General features: G+C 40.0%; 1 protein-coding gene across 1 annotated transcript in view; it reads left to right on the top strand.

The window, feature by feature from the left end:
- Window positions 1-12,170: 12,170 nt before the first annotated feature.
- The window catches only part of LOC124392336 (sodium bicarbonate cotransporter 3-like), a 43,968-nt gene continuing 39,905 nt past the window's right edge, over window positions 12,171-16,233 (top strand). Inside the window, 1 exon segment of the mRNA XM_046859228.1 lies at window positions 12,171-12,553. Coding sequence (XP_046715184.1) covers window positions 12,452-12,553 — 102 coding nt within the window. The 5' untranslated portion in view covers window positions 12,171-12,451.

Consider the following 16,233-nt stretch of genomic DNA (forward strand, 5'->3'; position numbering starts at 1 on the left):
CGTAATGAATGTTTTACTCATGCAATATTTTAACTTATTCACCAATAATCAGTATTAAGCCAATAAACATGGCTTGATTTATATCAGTCCAATGGATTAGTTCCAGACAAACCTAATTGGCAAAACATTATTTTGAGACATAGAATTCCACATTCTAGAAGGACCTGCAAATTACAGAATGCAAATCGAAAGATCCGAAATGCTACTTCACCAGATCACAGCCAGGTGGAGAAGAAGAAAAAGAAGAAGTGGAGATTATTGCCCCTGCTGTTTCTCAGCTCATCTGTGTGTCTTGTATTGACAGAGGTCCTCTCATCCTTCAGCAGGAAATTAAATTAATAAACTGTCATGTGCAGAAGATCCTTAAACCCAGTCTTATTATTTGTGATAGAACAAAATATGGACATATTAATGCTGCCTTTATCAGTATCGAATGATTGCCACAACCAAATGGCTGTTATAAGTAAAAAAATTATAATAATAAAACCCACATGCTTCAGGTGTAAATTATTTTTCTTTCTCCATAACCAATATATACAAACTGTATATTTTTGGCTTCTACACATGCAGAGCAGAAACAGCACCTATGTCAATTTAATTATATTTAATTGTTTGTAAGGTCTTTTTTTTGTTTAAGTTAGTCTGTAATATTTTAAAAGTACTGTATATAGCTGAAAAGAAATGTACTGGTATTTAGTAGATATAATCCAGACAATCATCATGCAGCAGCTACGGAAACTGGGCTTCATAATCCACCAGTCTGGTCAATCAACATGCAGCATCATCTAAATGAGACAACTTTGCTCCATAATCTCTTACTTCAGCCAATCAGCAAGGCAGATGATAGATAGATAGATAGATAGATAGATAGATAGATAGATAGATAGATAGATAGATAGATAGATAGATAGATAGATAGATAGATAGATAGATATAGATAGATAGATAGATAGATAGATAGATAGATAGATAGATAGATAGATAGATAGATAGATAGATAGATAGATAGATAGAACTTTATTGTCATTGCATTGTACAGGTACACAGCAACGAAATGCAGTTTGGCATCTACCAGAAGTGCAAAATGTAGCAGTCGTGCAAAAGTGCAGATAACTATCTGGCATATTTACAGCAGTGGTATATATATGAAGTATATACAGTGAATAAATATAAAGGCTATTTCAGTGCAGAGATGTGTGGACATTCAGAAGTACAGTGAATAAATATAAAGGTGTACAGTAATTAAGAAAAATGTGCAGAAATGAAAGGTTACAGATCACAAGATTATGGCATTAAGGAGTAGCAAGCTGAATAAACAGTCTACTATATATAAAAATATATATATATATATAAATATATACACATACATTATATACACAGATTAATGTGAAATGTTGGGCAGAATGTACAGTAATGATAAATATACATACAGATATAAAAAGTGCAGATGTAATGAGGAGTGAAAAAGATATGCTATGTAGTATGTACATGTATTGTACAGAGGTTATATACAGTCTTTTGTTTATGTTTGTTTTGTAGTGATTTAGCGGTGTAGTGTTGAGTTCACCAAAAATTCACCAAAGCAAACAACTGGGATGCATATTCCCATAATCCTGCCAGTCAGCACACAACAAACACTAAATAAATTAACTAGAATTTCCACTAATCCAGCCAAAAAACATCCAGTATGAACTAAAGCAGACCAATATGTGTCATAATCCCTTAATCCTTGCAGACAGCACAGGGCATCTACTAAAAACAATAAGTGTAATTTATAATTTCCCAGTCTGGCCAATGCTGCATTCACTAAATATATCAAAGGTTTTAGGATCCTGTAATTAAACTAATCAGCATTCAAGAATTCAATCAGATACAATCACAATCTTCCAACCCAGCCAATCAGCAAGAAGAATCCACAAAATTGCACAAACAGGTGTCAGAATTCCCTAATCTAGCCAGTCATTTTCAGTTTAATAATCCCTTGATCCAGAGTGTAATAATTTGAGTGTTATAATCCCTTGATCCAGAGTGTAATCTGAGTTTAATAATCCCTTAATCCAGAGTGTAATCTGAGTGTAACAATCCTTTGATCCAGAGTGTAATCCGAGTGTTATAATCCCTAATCGAGCTAATCAACATCCGGTATCAACTAAATCAGCAAATATGTCATAATCCCCTATTCCAGCTAATCAAACAGAAAAATAGATTTGGCACTGCACAATATGGGAGGTATTTACAGGACCTTTGGACCTATGCAGATATGGAAAGAGTAATAAAATATTCTACTGAAGTAAAAGTACTGTTACTTCAATGAAATTAAAGTGAAGTTACTGATCCAAAAAATCTATCAGCTTTCCCTGAACCTGCTGGTTCTGGTGCGTATGTTCCTCTTTCTCCTTCTTTATGGAAGGAGGTTAAAGAGTTTGTGACTGGGATGTGAAGAGTCCTTGATAATGTTCTGAGCTCTGTGCAGACATCTGCTGTGGTGAAGGTGTTAAATGGCAGGTAGTTGGGAAGCAGTGATGCGTTGGCCGATTTTGACCACACTTTGCAGGGCTTTACGTTCACACACAGTGGAGCCTCCGTACTTTACAGTGATGGAGTTTGTCAGGATGCTCTTGATCATGCAGCAGTCAGCTTAGATTCTTAGGAAAGCACAGGTTCTCTAAGATATTTTTTCACACAGGAGCTAATGATATACGCCTTCGACAGTCAGAGGTTACTAAGAGTAATATTATAGAGGTGTGTAAATTAGCGAAGGCAATGTCCGATGCTGTAGTATGCTCTGGCCCCATCCCAATGCGACGTGGCGATGTAGCCTACAGCAGGTTATGGTCGCTGAACTGCTGGATGTCCGAGTGGTGCTCCAAAAACAATGTGGGCTTCATTAATAATTGGAGCATTTTTGAGGGCAAGGCTGGCCTGTTAGGGCGGGATGGTGTCCATCCCACCGGAAGGTGCTGCTCTCATTTCTTGTAGTATAGGTCATAGTCTCAGAACAGCACTAGTTAACAAGTGACTGTCTAGAGCCAAGGCCAGGGAGCAGACAGACAGGCTAAACCGACTGTCTGCTAGCTGCACAGAGTCGCCACTCAGGATCCACCATATTGAGACTGTGTCTGTCCCCGAGCAAAACCAAAATATAGGAATTATCAGAAAGTCTGTTTAAGTAACCTGATTAACATTAAATTAAATAGGACTGAACGCACAGCCAGCACCTCTGATCTAAAAATAGGATTGTTGAATATTAGATCTCTCACGCCAAAAGCGCTTACTATAAACGAAATTATTACCGACCAGGAGTTTAATATAATGTGTTTGACAGAAACGTGGATTAAATCGAATGAATATGTAGCATTAAATGAGGCGAGTCCTCCTGGGTATAGTTACATACACCAACCCCGTCTAAATGGCAGAGGAGGCGGAGTAGCAGCTATTTATAATAATAATCTAAACGTCACACAAAAGACTAAACACAAATGTAAAACATTTGAAGTTCTCTACACCAACATAAAATATTCAGTGTCTGAAAGCAGGTCAAGTCAGTTAATTCCACTAATTATTATTTATAGACCCCCAGGGCCCTACTCTGATTTTCTGATAGAATTTGCAGATTTCATTACAAATCTAGCTACTTCTTTAGACAAAGCATTAATTGTTGGAGACTTTAATATTCATTTTGATAATCAGGAAGACTCCTTAAGAGCAGCAGTTGTGTCCATTCTAGATTCAGTCGGAATTAATCAGAATGTTATAGGACCCACTCATAGTGGTGGACACACTCTCGACTTGTTGTTAACATTTGGATTAAAAATAAAAAACTTAGTCATAATTCCACAGTCTGAAGCTATTTCAGACCATTATCTAATCTCGTTTAAAATTTGCCTTAGTCATCGCATTTCTACCTCACCACGTTACCGTGTTAAGGCGTACTTTCACGTCAGCTACAGCAGCGCGTTTTATTAATTATCTTCCGATATTACGATATTAGATAGATCTCCGTCAGACCCGCAGAGCTCGACTGGGCCACTGAACATCTAGAAACAACGTTACGTTACACTCTAGATGATGTAGCTCCCTTAAGACCAAAATGATCAGGGAGAAAAATTAGCACAGTGGTATAATGATCATACACGCACCTTAAAACAGAACACTCGAAAACTAGAGCGTAAATGGCGTCAAACAAAATTAACAGTATTTCAAATAGCATGGAAGGAGAGCCTCCTAAATTATAGAAAATCTCTTAGTGCTGCCAGATCAGCATATTTCTCCACCCTCATAGAAAATAACAAGCATAATCCTAGATTTTTATTCAGCACGGTAGCAAAATTAACAGGGAATAAAAGCACTGCGCTAACATGCACACCATCAATAGGTAGTAATGATTTCATGAACTTTTTTAATAATAAAATTGAAAACATCAGGCAAGAAATCCAGGCGGTTAATATAAATCCAAATTATTTTACAAGTAACCCTGTAGACAGCAGTGTCATTATAGCAGACAATCAATTACAAAGCTTCACTACTATTCATGAGAGTGACTTAATTTCATTAATCTCCTCATCAAAATCATCAACCTGTATTCTCGATCCCTTGCCTACTAGTTTCTTTAAACAGATAGCTCCAGAGGTAATCAAACCTGTTTTAAAAATAATTAACTCTTCCATTAGCACTGGTTATGTACCAAATCCTTCAAACTGGCAGTTATCCACCCCTTATTAAGAAACCTGACCTTGACCCATGTCAGTTGTCCAACTACAGACCGATATCAAATCTCCCCTTTATATCCAAAATTTTAGAAAAGGTTGTAGCACAGCAGTTATGCTCACATCTGCTTATGAATAACATTTTGAAATGTATCAGTCAGGATTTCGGCCTCATCATAGCACAGAGACGGCGCTAGTTAAGGTGGTAAATGACCTGTTATTGGCCTCTGATCAGGGTTTTGTCTCCTTACTTGTTTTGCTCGACCTTAGTGCAGCTTTTGACACCATTGATCACACTATACTGCTTGCTAGACTTGAGAATGTTGTAGGAATAAAGGAACAGCTCTCTCTTGGCTCAGGTCTTATTTGACTGATCGCTATCAGTTTGTGGATGTAAATGGTGAGTTCTCCACGCCTATGAGGTAAAGTTTGGTGTTCCTCAAGGATCTGTCTTAGGCCCACTGCTTTTCTCTTTATATATGCTGCCTCTTGGTGAAATTATTCATAAACATGGGATTCGCTTCCATTGCTATGCTGATGACACACAGCTGTATATTTCAGCAAAGCCAGATGAGAGATCAGCTTAACAATGTTGAGAAGTGTGTAAAGGACATTAGACAGTGGATGCTTAATAACTTTCTTCTGCTCAACTCAGATAAGACGGAAGTACTTTTACTAGGACCACATGCAGCTAGAAGTAAACTTTCCGATTACGTAGCATCTCTGGATGGTGTTTCTGTTTCAGCATGTACGGCTGTCAAAGACCTTGGTGTGATTATTGACCCGAGTCTTTCCTTTGAGTCTCACGTGAATAATATCACCAGAATCGCCTTCTTTCACCTTAGAAATATTGCTAAGATTAGAAATATGATGTCGTTACAGGATGCAGAAAAACTGGTTCATGCTTTTGTTACTTCTAGATTAGACTACTGTAACGCTTTACTGTCTGGGTGTGCGAGTAAGTGCATCAATAAGCTTCAGTTAGTCCAGAATGCAGCAGCAAGGGTCCTCACTAGATCTAGGAAATATGACCACATCACCCCTGTTTTAATCAGTCTACACTGGCTCCCAATCAAATCTCGCATTGACTATAAAATATTACTACTGACGTATAAAGCACTCAATGGTCTCGCACCGCAGTATCTGAGTGAACTTCTGTACCAGTATGATCCTCCACGCCTACTTAGATCAAAAGGTGCTGGCTATCTGTTGGTTCCTCAAATAATGAAGACTACAGCAGGGGGCAGATCTTTCTCTTATAAAGCCCCACAGTTATGGAACAGCCTTCCAATCAGTGTTCGGGACTCAGACACAGTCTCAGTGTTCAAGTCGAGGTTGAAAACGTATTTATTTAGTCAAGCCTTTTATCAGTAGATTTCTCTTAGGTAAAGGCACAGATCTGGAGGGAACATGGATATAGAGTGTTTGGTGAACTGGTATATTTGTATGCTGTCGTCCCTCACATTCACACGTTCACTCAGGTTTGTTGACGGTGGTGTGGTGGGTCGTCTCTTATCCCAGAGATCCCTCATGTCTGTGTTACCTTCTGGTTCTCCCTTTTAGTTATGCTGCCATAGCGAGTCTTGCCGAGTCCAAACTGCACAGTGACATTAACTTTCGTACACCAATAGTTACACTTAATAATCCATATCCTTCTCTTCCGTCACCCTCTCTCTCTCTCTCTCTCTCTCTCTCTCTCTCTCTCTCTCTCTTCGGTCGAGTTAAACATGCTCCTGAGGCTCCAGTGACCAGTGTTCCTGCCCCTCTCCTCCTTGGATCTTCACACTTCTGTGCAGCTCGGGACGGTCTCTTAATTCGGAGTAGAACGGGTGCTTTGAGGACGGATTGGACTGTAGTTGGTGTCGGCGGTCTGCTGCACTGACTCGGGAGTGCAGTTTGCTCCTGATCATCATCACTGTACCCCACAACATTGTATATCTGCTTCAAATGGACATTTGGTGCAACCCAGATGAGGATGGGTTCCCTCTTGAGTCTGGTTCCTCTCAAGGTTTCTTCCTTATGCCATCTCGGGGAGTTTTTCCTTGCCACAGTTGCTCATCAGGGACAAACATACTTACAAAGAACATATTTATGTTTAATCACCACATTATCTGTGTAAAGCTGCTTTGAGACAATGTTCATTGTTAAAAGCGCTATACAAATAAAAATGAATTGAATTGAATTGAATTAAAAACTCTTTAGAATCCCTTCAAGAATCATCTTTTTCCCAATGCACAGTCTGGTAAACATCTATTCTGTCTCCAGGGTTAGCTGGACATATTTAGCTGGCACGTTGTTTGACAATCAAGTAGTGACACCGAGGTGATACCCTCAACACACATGCTGTGATTAGCAACAGATGGGTTGAAGCTGCCAATTACAACTGGTAATCAGCATTTAACAGATGCGTTAAAGCTGCTAATTACAATCTTCGTTGCAAACTCTGTTTTTATTTTTCCATTTTTTTCCATTTTTATTTCATTTACTGCAGTGGTGGGCCGTCAGGGATAGCAAGGACTTCTCTGCTGGAAAGTTTTTATCATGCCCAAGCCAAACGTAATTCTTGGAGAGGTTTTCCATACGATCTACGATGCCCGTGGTGCCTTTTCTGATCAGGGAAGAATCACACAGCATAGCACATACAAGTATGTATATATATATATATATATATATATATATATATATATATACACACACACACACACAAGTATATATACACACTGGCAAAAAAAAGACTTTCCATATACCTTACATAATCACATCGTAAAGATCCTATAGACACCGAACACACAACATAGGAATGTGTTTAGAGATCCAGTGTGAGGCACATCTTATACTAACACTTACATTTTAATATATTTTTTATTTATCCATGAATATGCATTAAGTTATTCCCAATAGTCTATTCTCTTCATTTCAAAGCATTTCTCCACACCTGAGTGTCTGTATACATTCAATAGTTTCTATCCAATCAGATTTCAGCTGTCACATCATGTGTTGCCTGGGTCAAGGGTATCTGATCTAAGGCCTTCATGCTAAGCACATGCAAACCTTTTTTTTTTTAGCTGCCTAAAGCTGTTGCTTTCACCAATCCGCTTGTGGCTGGTTAGAAGGCATCCGATCGTGTCACCATTTTCACATCCTTTGATTGGATAGTCAGAGAGCGCACTTATCGCAGCCCACAAACCGCATCTGTAGCAAACTGCACAAGCTGAAATATATATTCATGTGGATTTTAGATATATATTTATTTATTTCACAATGACTGACAGAAGAGATAAAATGGATTTGGTTGCAGATACATTTCCAAGCCGGACTTTTTAAGAAAAGCTGGATATTGTGAGGAAAGTTCGGCCAAAACAGTTCAAAACAGCTGTTACTTTTTTTTACTTTTTGTGTTTTGTTTCCTGTCGAATTTGCACTAAAACAAACAATTTTCCCAGTAAAAGGAAAACCGTAATGCTCAGAAAAAAATGCACATAAAACCGGGGTCAGTTAATGAGGTTAATATGGATGCTTCTGCTAGAGATGATGTACAGTATGTGGAGGTGCAGCTGTGGCTACAGTGAAAGGAGATGTGTTGAATTGTGTTCACTGGGTTTCTTGCTGCAGTAATACCATTCATTCATATGAGATTCCTGTCTGTGATGCAGCACTCTGTTATACTGCGTTTCTCTATTATATTGAACCTTTCTATAGCCATGGTGTCCAGATGATGGTATCAAGAGGTGGATCAAATCAATCAAATCAAATTTGATTCAGGTGGGACACCACTGAAGGTCCAGGTGTGAAATATGCAGCCTGGCACTGATTTTATTACAGTTGTAAAAAAAAGCATTTCAGTGCATGTTGTAGTGTGTATTGTCATGCATGTGAGAAATAAGATTTAAATTTGAAAAATAAGTCATTACAGTGATGACAAGGTACAGATATTAACCATCATTATGGAAATGAAGTGATCTGAAGAATGGTTTTGATGTACACTACACTACATTACATTACTGCACTCCAGTTACGAGCGTGTATAATGGGACGGACGAATGAAGCCCGAATACGTGATAACGAGCCGTGTACGAGTGATAACTGAATGACATCTTCGTCTCATTCCTCCTGAGATCCTGCAGTGAGTCATCGCAGTGAGTCACTAAAGCAAAGCCGTGTTCCTGTGCGTTCTTCCTCTCCTTCCTTCAGTCTCCACATCATTTCGACTGTCTCTGTACTTTGTCGCTGGTCGCTCAACAGGAGGTAACATCTGCTCTCTTTTCTATTGTCAGTCAGCTGGTGAAGCACCTTGTACACGTCCCATCCAACGTTCCAGTGCTGCCATCACCAGCGGCCCAGTGAGAGGTGGTGTTCTTCTGAAGAAAGAAGGATGTGTCTGGTCCTGCTGCACGTAATGGCCAGACGATTTAGGAGAACAGTGATGATTATGCACAGCTGTATTAATAATGATCTCCAAAAGCTCATATTGCATTTGGTCATGTAAGAAAAGCAAGAGGTGTGTGTGTGTGTGTGTAGTGGTGTAGATAAGTACAGAGTGAATATGAAATATGAAAAGATTGTGTGATATAATTTTACTGTGTGATATAATTTTACTGTGTTTGTGTGGGTGTGTAGCATTGATAGAAAGTAGCCAAGAAAGGCTGAAATCAAAACAGATTTCAGTCTCTAAGTGCTGCCATGTCAATCTAATCTGCCCAGGGCCTTCAGTACTGATGGCCTTTTTTACCTTAGTCTCTATAAGAAATAAATCTGTTTCTTTTACCAATCAGATTTTAAATTCGCCTCACAGGGCAGCCAGCTGGCTCAAAATAGCGTCAGCATTTTTCTGTCCTCTGATTGGTTGGTTGGCTGGCAAAACACATCTGTAGCATGCTGCACACATTAATACATCTGAGTTAGACTTATTATGATTACGGAGGAAGAGAAATATATTTGGTCTCTGACATATCTTCAAGAAAAGCTAGACATTGTGAGGAGGTCGGCTAACCCGAAGCTAGCTAGCGTGTCTCAGCCTGGGAAAGGGTTTGTTCACCACTTCCAGACCAGTGAATACGAGCCGTACCACTGGATTACAGCCTCTGAGGAGCGCTGCAAATTATGAGTCTGCATCTCTGGTGAGTAGGTTGTATTTTATTTACATTTTTATGTCATTGTCATGTTATTAGACAAACATTGATTCTGAACTGCTCCAGATGATGTAGGTGTACAGTTGCGGTTGTAGTGTAGAGGTTTGGAGTCTTAACAGGGTTTCTTGCTTTAGTAAAATGGTATTTACTCTCTATATATGAAATGTCTCTCTCTCTGTAATGCCACGCATTGTTATATTGTGTTTATATATGCGGTTATAGTATTAATGGTTTCTATAATTAAAACCTGATAGCGGTGGTATTAAGTGGGGTAAGTCCCCAATAAAGGCCCACCACTGATATATATGTTTATATATGTGTGTGTGTGTGTGTGTGTGTGTGTGTGTGTACCAATGATACAGTTACGAAAGGCTGATATTTATATTGTGTAACGACATGAGACTGAGACTCTGTGTGTGTGTGTGTGTGTGTGTGTGTGTGTGTGTGTGTGTGTGTTTTTCATTCATCAACATTAAAAGGCTTTAAGCAGCAAGGACTGTGGCCTTGTTGCAGATTATGAAATCGCAAAAGAATGGCAACACACACACACACACACACACACACACACACACACACACACCATGGCAAATATATCTTAATAGAATACCTGTACTCTGTATAAATGCATGCAGTGTCCACGATTCACCGCAAGGTACAAGATGTTATGTGTTCTGAGATGCAGTTCTGCTCAGAGATCCCAGAGAAATCAGCTCAGATCTATTTTAAACATTTCATGTGACATAGCAACCAGCCAAATTCGAAGGAAAACCAAGTAGAAGCATTTCATTGAAAGAAATACACTAGTTCCAAAAGTATTCACACCCCTTTCACTAATACTTTCTCAAAGCACAGTTTTAAAAGCAATTTTAGAAACATTGCAAATCTGCGCCACATGTTGCTAAAATGTTGCATGTTGCGTTTTTTTCACACATCGATTATGTAATGTTTTGCTTGTTAGGGTTTCAAAATGTACTTACTAAAATTCAGCTGCTAGGATTCTGACAAAGACCAGGTCTGGTAAACATATTTGTCTGTTTCTTTTGTTCAGAGTCATTGCATTGATTCCGGAATGATTAAAAAATGTTAAAAATAGATTTTAAATTAATTGCTCTTTTTAGTTGTTTCTCCTACCTGTTTACGTTCTATTTGTGATCAGGCTTTTTCCTTCCATGCAACAAAAATTTGGAATTCTCTTCCCATTGCTACCAAGGTGCCCACCAGAGACCTGCTCCTGAGGGTAGCCCCCAGGACCCTCGCCCAGCACCTCATCAGTCCATTCCCAACCACAAAGATGCTCTTTGGTTGATAAGCTGAGACTTACATATATATTATTCCTACAACTGAGCAGCTATGGAATTAAATGCCTTGTTTAGGGGCCCAGAAGTGTCAGCTTTATGTGGCTGAGATTTTGAACTCATGAACTTCAGATTCCAAAATCCAATGCCTTAATCCAATGTCTTATCTACTAAGATACCACCTACTCCACTAAGCTCCCACCTCCTACTAAAGCTCTTTAATACTGACTGATTCTCACTTGCCTGGCCTGGGCTATTCTTTTCCTGGATTTCTAATCTGACCAGAGAGCCAAATCTCGAAGGTTTCAGGTTTGTGCCAAACTTCATTCATTTCCAAAAAGACCAATGTCCCTGTACGATTGGAACATTCAACACCTGCTTGTCAGAGGCCCACAGATCCTTGCTCTTGATCTATGTTCACAGTTTGATCACAGAGGTTCACAGTTGCTTGGACATCACGGCTTGGTTTTTGTCCTGACAATGCCGTTTTTACACGGACCAGGCACAACATTCTAACAGGTGAAGGGTATAACACTGATTATCTCTTCATCACGCACCTGTTAGTGGATGAGCAAGTGAACATTTTGTCGATGTCGATGTGTTAAAAGGGGAAAAAAATGGGCAACAGTAAAGATTTCCTTGATTTGCATATCACATTGTTCTGATCTGAACCGTGCAAAAAAATACTGTTATATAAATCTCAGCTTGTGCACTTGCATGCTGCATGTGTACAGTGTATTACAAAATTATTGGCACCCACACAAGCTTATCCAGAAAGTGCCAACAATTTTTTTTATGTGTCAATGGGGAACGGAATGCTGGAACAGGATGACAGAATAATTGTGTGTAATCTTTATTTACACCATTCTCTTGGAATTGTGCCAATAATTGTGAAGTCAGCCCTATGAATGCATGTGCTGTAGTGTGTGGCACATGTGTTACCGGCCAGGACGAATAAAATGAAATGGACATGAGCACAATGATTGGCTGCTGAAAGGAGGCAGGAGAGAGACCAAGAAAGAGAGAGAGAGAGAGAGAGAGAGAGAGGAGAGGAGAGAGGGATGGAGGATATGTGAATGTATAAACACAGACATACAGAGATGTTCCACAGTCCCACAGAGACTCGCTGCTCTGTCTCACACGCTCACACTGTTTTCCGATCTGTTGCTCTCGTCACACCTCCATCTCCTTCTCTCTCTCTTTCTCTCTCTCTCTCTCTCTCTCTCTCTCTCTCTCTCTCACACACACACACACACACACACACACACACACACACACACACTGATCCTTTCTCGCTTGTTCTTTCATACACACACAAGACATGGAGGTCATGGGCACAGACGACATCACAGGTAGACGTGGGGCAGGAGGTGTTTTGGTGGACATGGATGGGACACATGAAGAAGGAGATCACATGCTCAGGGTAGGATCATTGTGTGTGTATGCGTGTGTATGTGATCTTCTGCATAACCCCTAGTTTAAACATGTGTGTGTGTGTGTGTGTGGTATCTAAAGGTATGTTCAGTGATTTTGAGTGATTTCTTTCACTCAGTTTATATACACGTGTGTGAGGATCATGCATGTGTCCTTGTAATATTATTTGTTTAAGAGATTGAGAGGGAAAGAGGGAGAGAGAAAGAGAGTGAGAGCATCCGAGCACAAGGTCTCTCTCCCACCTGAGCACAACGGTGGTAGAAAGCACAAGCTTAATATGTCTCCTACTGAAAGTGGGACAGCGAGTCACAGGAAGTGTGTGCGGAAATGCTACGCTTTTTCTATAAGTGGCTGTGCTTTTTGAAACGTGTGTATGTGGGACAACTGCGTGGGAAAAAAACCCTCTTTTCCCTCTCCAACTGTCAAAACAGAGGGATGAATCACAGAAGATTTGGCAACCCTTCCCTCGGTTAGCACACATTAGGAAAATGTTCTATTCCTGTTTTTGAAACGTGAGCTCTCACGTTGTTAAGTTCCTTCACATCACCGTTCCTTGAGTGTCACGACTTTGACCTTGTTCTGACCTCATGCATGCATGCTTCAAAACGGCCGACGCTGTGGTTCTTCAGAAGGTTACACCTGTTGAACCAATGGCTGTATATACATTTGATCACAATTGTGAATTGGCTTGTGACACGTGTAGTATCACAGTATGGCTTTTACATTATGGAACAGGTGTATGATAATGAACTAATGAAGCCTTGCAGCCAATACTGTAAAAGCAGCTGTTCTAGAAAATCAATCCAATCAAACCTTCTGACCAATCAAAAATGAGAAATCAGTAGAAATCTAGAAAAATCTCGAAATAAACCGTTTTTCCAACAGCATGATTTTCCATCTTCTTCCACCTTAAAACTTCAGGAAAGGGATCCAAGATGGCCGCCTATGCATAGCACTAATTTATGTTTATATAGATATCAGTAAAATATAACACACACTCAATTCAACTCAAAAAGCGTTTGTTGTCATTGTTAGTTTCTCCAGAACCCTGGTGCTACATAAAACAACATAGAGCTACATCACACAACATAGAGCTACATAACAGAACACAAAGTGCATCGTGTGCAACCCTAGTGCAAACACTGCAAGACAAAAAACATTACAAGACAGTGTGGGACATACACACAAAACACAAAATAGCACTGACCAGTTAACCTACTGTATAATGTGTTATACAGTACAATGTGCAAAAGAGAGAAATTTAAACGTTTGTCAAACACAATGTTGTGCAAATCCAGCAAGAGCAGCAATCAAGAGGTGCAAAACAGCATAACAGTAAATATGATAAGTAAACAGTATAATATGATTTTAATGTGATATGGGTGGTGCTGAGAAACATGGATGTGTATGTATTGAAATTAGGATTGAGTGTGTGTTTGAGTTCAGGTTGTCAAGTCAAGTCAAGTCAAGTTTATTTCTATAGCGCTTTTCACAACAGACATTGTCTCAAAGCAGCTTTACAGAAATCAACAGTTAAGGTGAATGATGTGTATTTATCCCTGATGAGCAGCCGTGGCGACTGTGGCAAGGAAAAACTCCCTTAGATGTTATGAGGAAGAAACCTTGAGAGGAACCAGACTCAAAAGGGGAACCATCCTTATTTGGGTGACATCAAGAGTGTGATCATAAATCTTTAAAGCAATACAGAACACTGGAGAGAGAGTTGTCACCGTTGAATGAGTGTGTGTGTGTGTGAGTTTGGTACAGTTCAGTACAGTTGTGTGTGTTGAGGAACCTGGTGGCTTGAGGGGAAAAAACTGTTACACAGTCTGGATGTGAGGCCCATATGCTTCAGTACCTCTATCCTGATGGTAGGAGGGTGAAGAATGTGTGTGAGGGGTGTGTGTGGATGTCCACAATGCTGTCAAATTTGCGAATGCAGCGTGTGGTGTTCATGTCTGCAATAGAGAGGAGAGAGACTCAGCTGTTAAGGATGCTCTTAATTGGTCCCTCTGTAGGATGAGGGGAGAAAGATTGGATTTCCTCTAACTTCTCAGGAAGTGGAGATGCTGCTGGGCTTTCTTAATGATGGAGCTAGTGTTAAGTGACCAGATAAAGTTCTCCACCAGATGAACACCAAGGAATTTGGTGCTCTTGACGATCTCCACAGAGGATCCATCGAGGACCGCTCTGAGCTCTCCTAAAGTCAACAACCATCTCTTTGGTTTTTGTCAATGTTCAGAGACAGGTTGTTAGCTCTACACCAGGCTGTTAGTTGTTGCATCTTCTTTCTGTATGCTGACTCATTGTTCTTGCTGATGAGACCCACCACGATTGCTTTATTGTCGAACTTGACGATGTGGTTTGAGCTGTGCATTGTTACACAGTCATTAATCAGCAGAGTGAACAGCAGTGGGCTAAGCACACAGCCCTGAGGGACCTAGTGCTCAGTGTGGAGGTGCTGTTCCCGATCCGGACTGACTGAGGTCTTCCAGTCAGGAAGTCCAGGATCCGGTTACAGAGGGAGGTGTTCAGGCTCAGCTTCTCAATCAGGTGCTGAGGGATGATTGTGTTAAATACTAAAATAAAGTCTATGAATAGCATTCGAGAGCAAATTATCTTATACACGGATCAGACATAAGATTATGACCACCTGCCTACCATTGTGTGTAAAGACCCTTTGAACAGTAACAGCATTAACTTCTTCAGCAATTTGAGCTACAGGAGCTCGTCTGCTCCTCACATGCATCAATGAGCTTTGGCCGGCCATGACCCTGTCGCTGGATCACCACTTTTCCTTCGTTAGACTACTTTTAAGAAATCCTGACTATTGCAGACAAGGAACATCCCACAAGAGCTGTAGTTATGGAGATCAAGTCGTCTATACATCACATTTTGGTCGTTGTCCAACTCCTTATCCAAATCTTGACGCTTGCCCATTTTTCCTGCTTCTAACACATCAACTTTGAGGACAGAATGTTCACTTGCTGCCTAATAAATCCCACCAACTAACAGGTACCATGATAAAGAGATATTCAGTGTTATTCAATCACTATTCATAATGTCATAATGTTATGATTGTTCGGTATACACACAACTAAACAGTTGAGAGTTAAGAGCCCAGCAGTGGCATCTTGGTAGTGGTGGGATTTGAACTCACTTACTTCTACAAATCATGACCTTCTGCTCAGAAGTTTAACATTTTAACCACTGAGCTTTCCCTGTGGAGTTAGATAGGAGGCAAAAAATCAATCAAGCGCTAGATTCAATGGGGGCTGCGACCTGTTTGAAACGGTTTTCAGCCTTGTTGAATCCTGATTTCTTCATTGTATTAGACATGATTAAACATCAAAGGTTTTGGTGAAAGAACAAATGTTTGTGGATGATTGGGTATTTTTTAACATCCCATTCCACTGTTATAATACCTTCCACTCTTCTGGGAAGATGTTCCACTAGATTTTGGAGTGTGCTTGTTGGGATTTGTGTTAGTAAAGTCATATACTGATTTGGCTGAGGTGAGGAGGCCTGGGGTGCAGTCTACGTTCCAAATCATCCCAAAGGTGTTCAATAGGGTTGAGGGTCAGAGCTTTATAGTAGGAGATCTTCCACTCTAACCCATGTAAAGCATATCTTAATGGAGCTAGCTTTGTGCACAGGAACATTGTCATG

The sequence above is a fragment of the Silurus meridionalis genome, chromosome 10, assembly GCF_014805685.1.
Source record: "Silurus meridionalis isolate SWU-2019-XX chromosome 10, ASM1480568v1, whole genome shotgun sequence".
NCBI lineage: Eukaryota > Metazoa > Chordata > Actinopteri > Siluriformes > Siluridae > Silurus > Silurus meridionalis.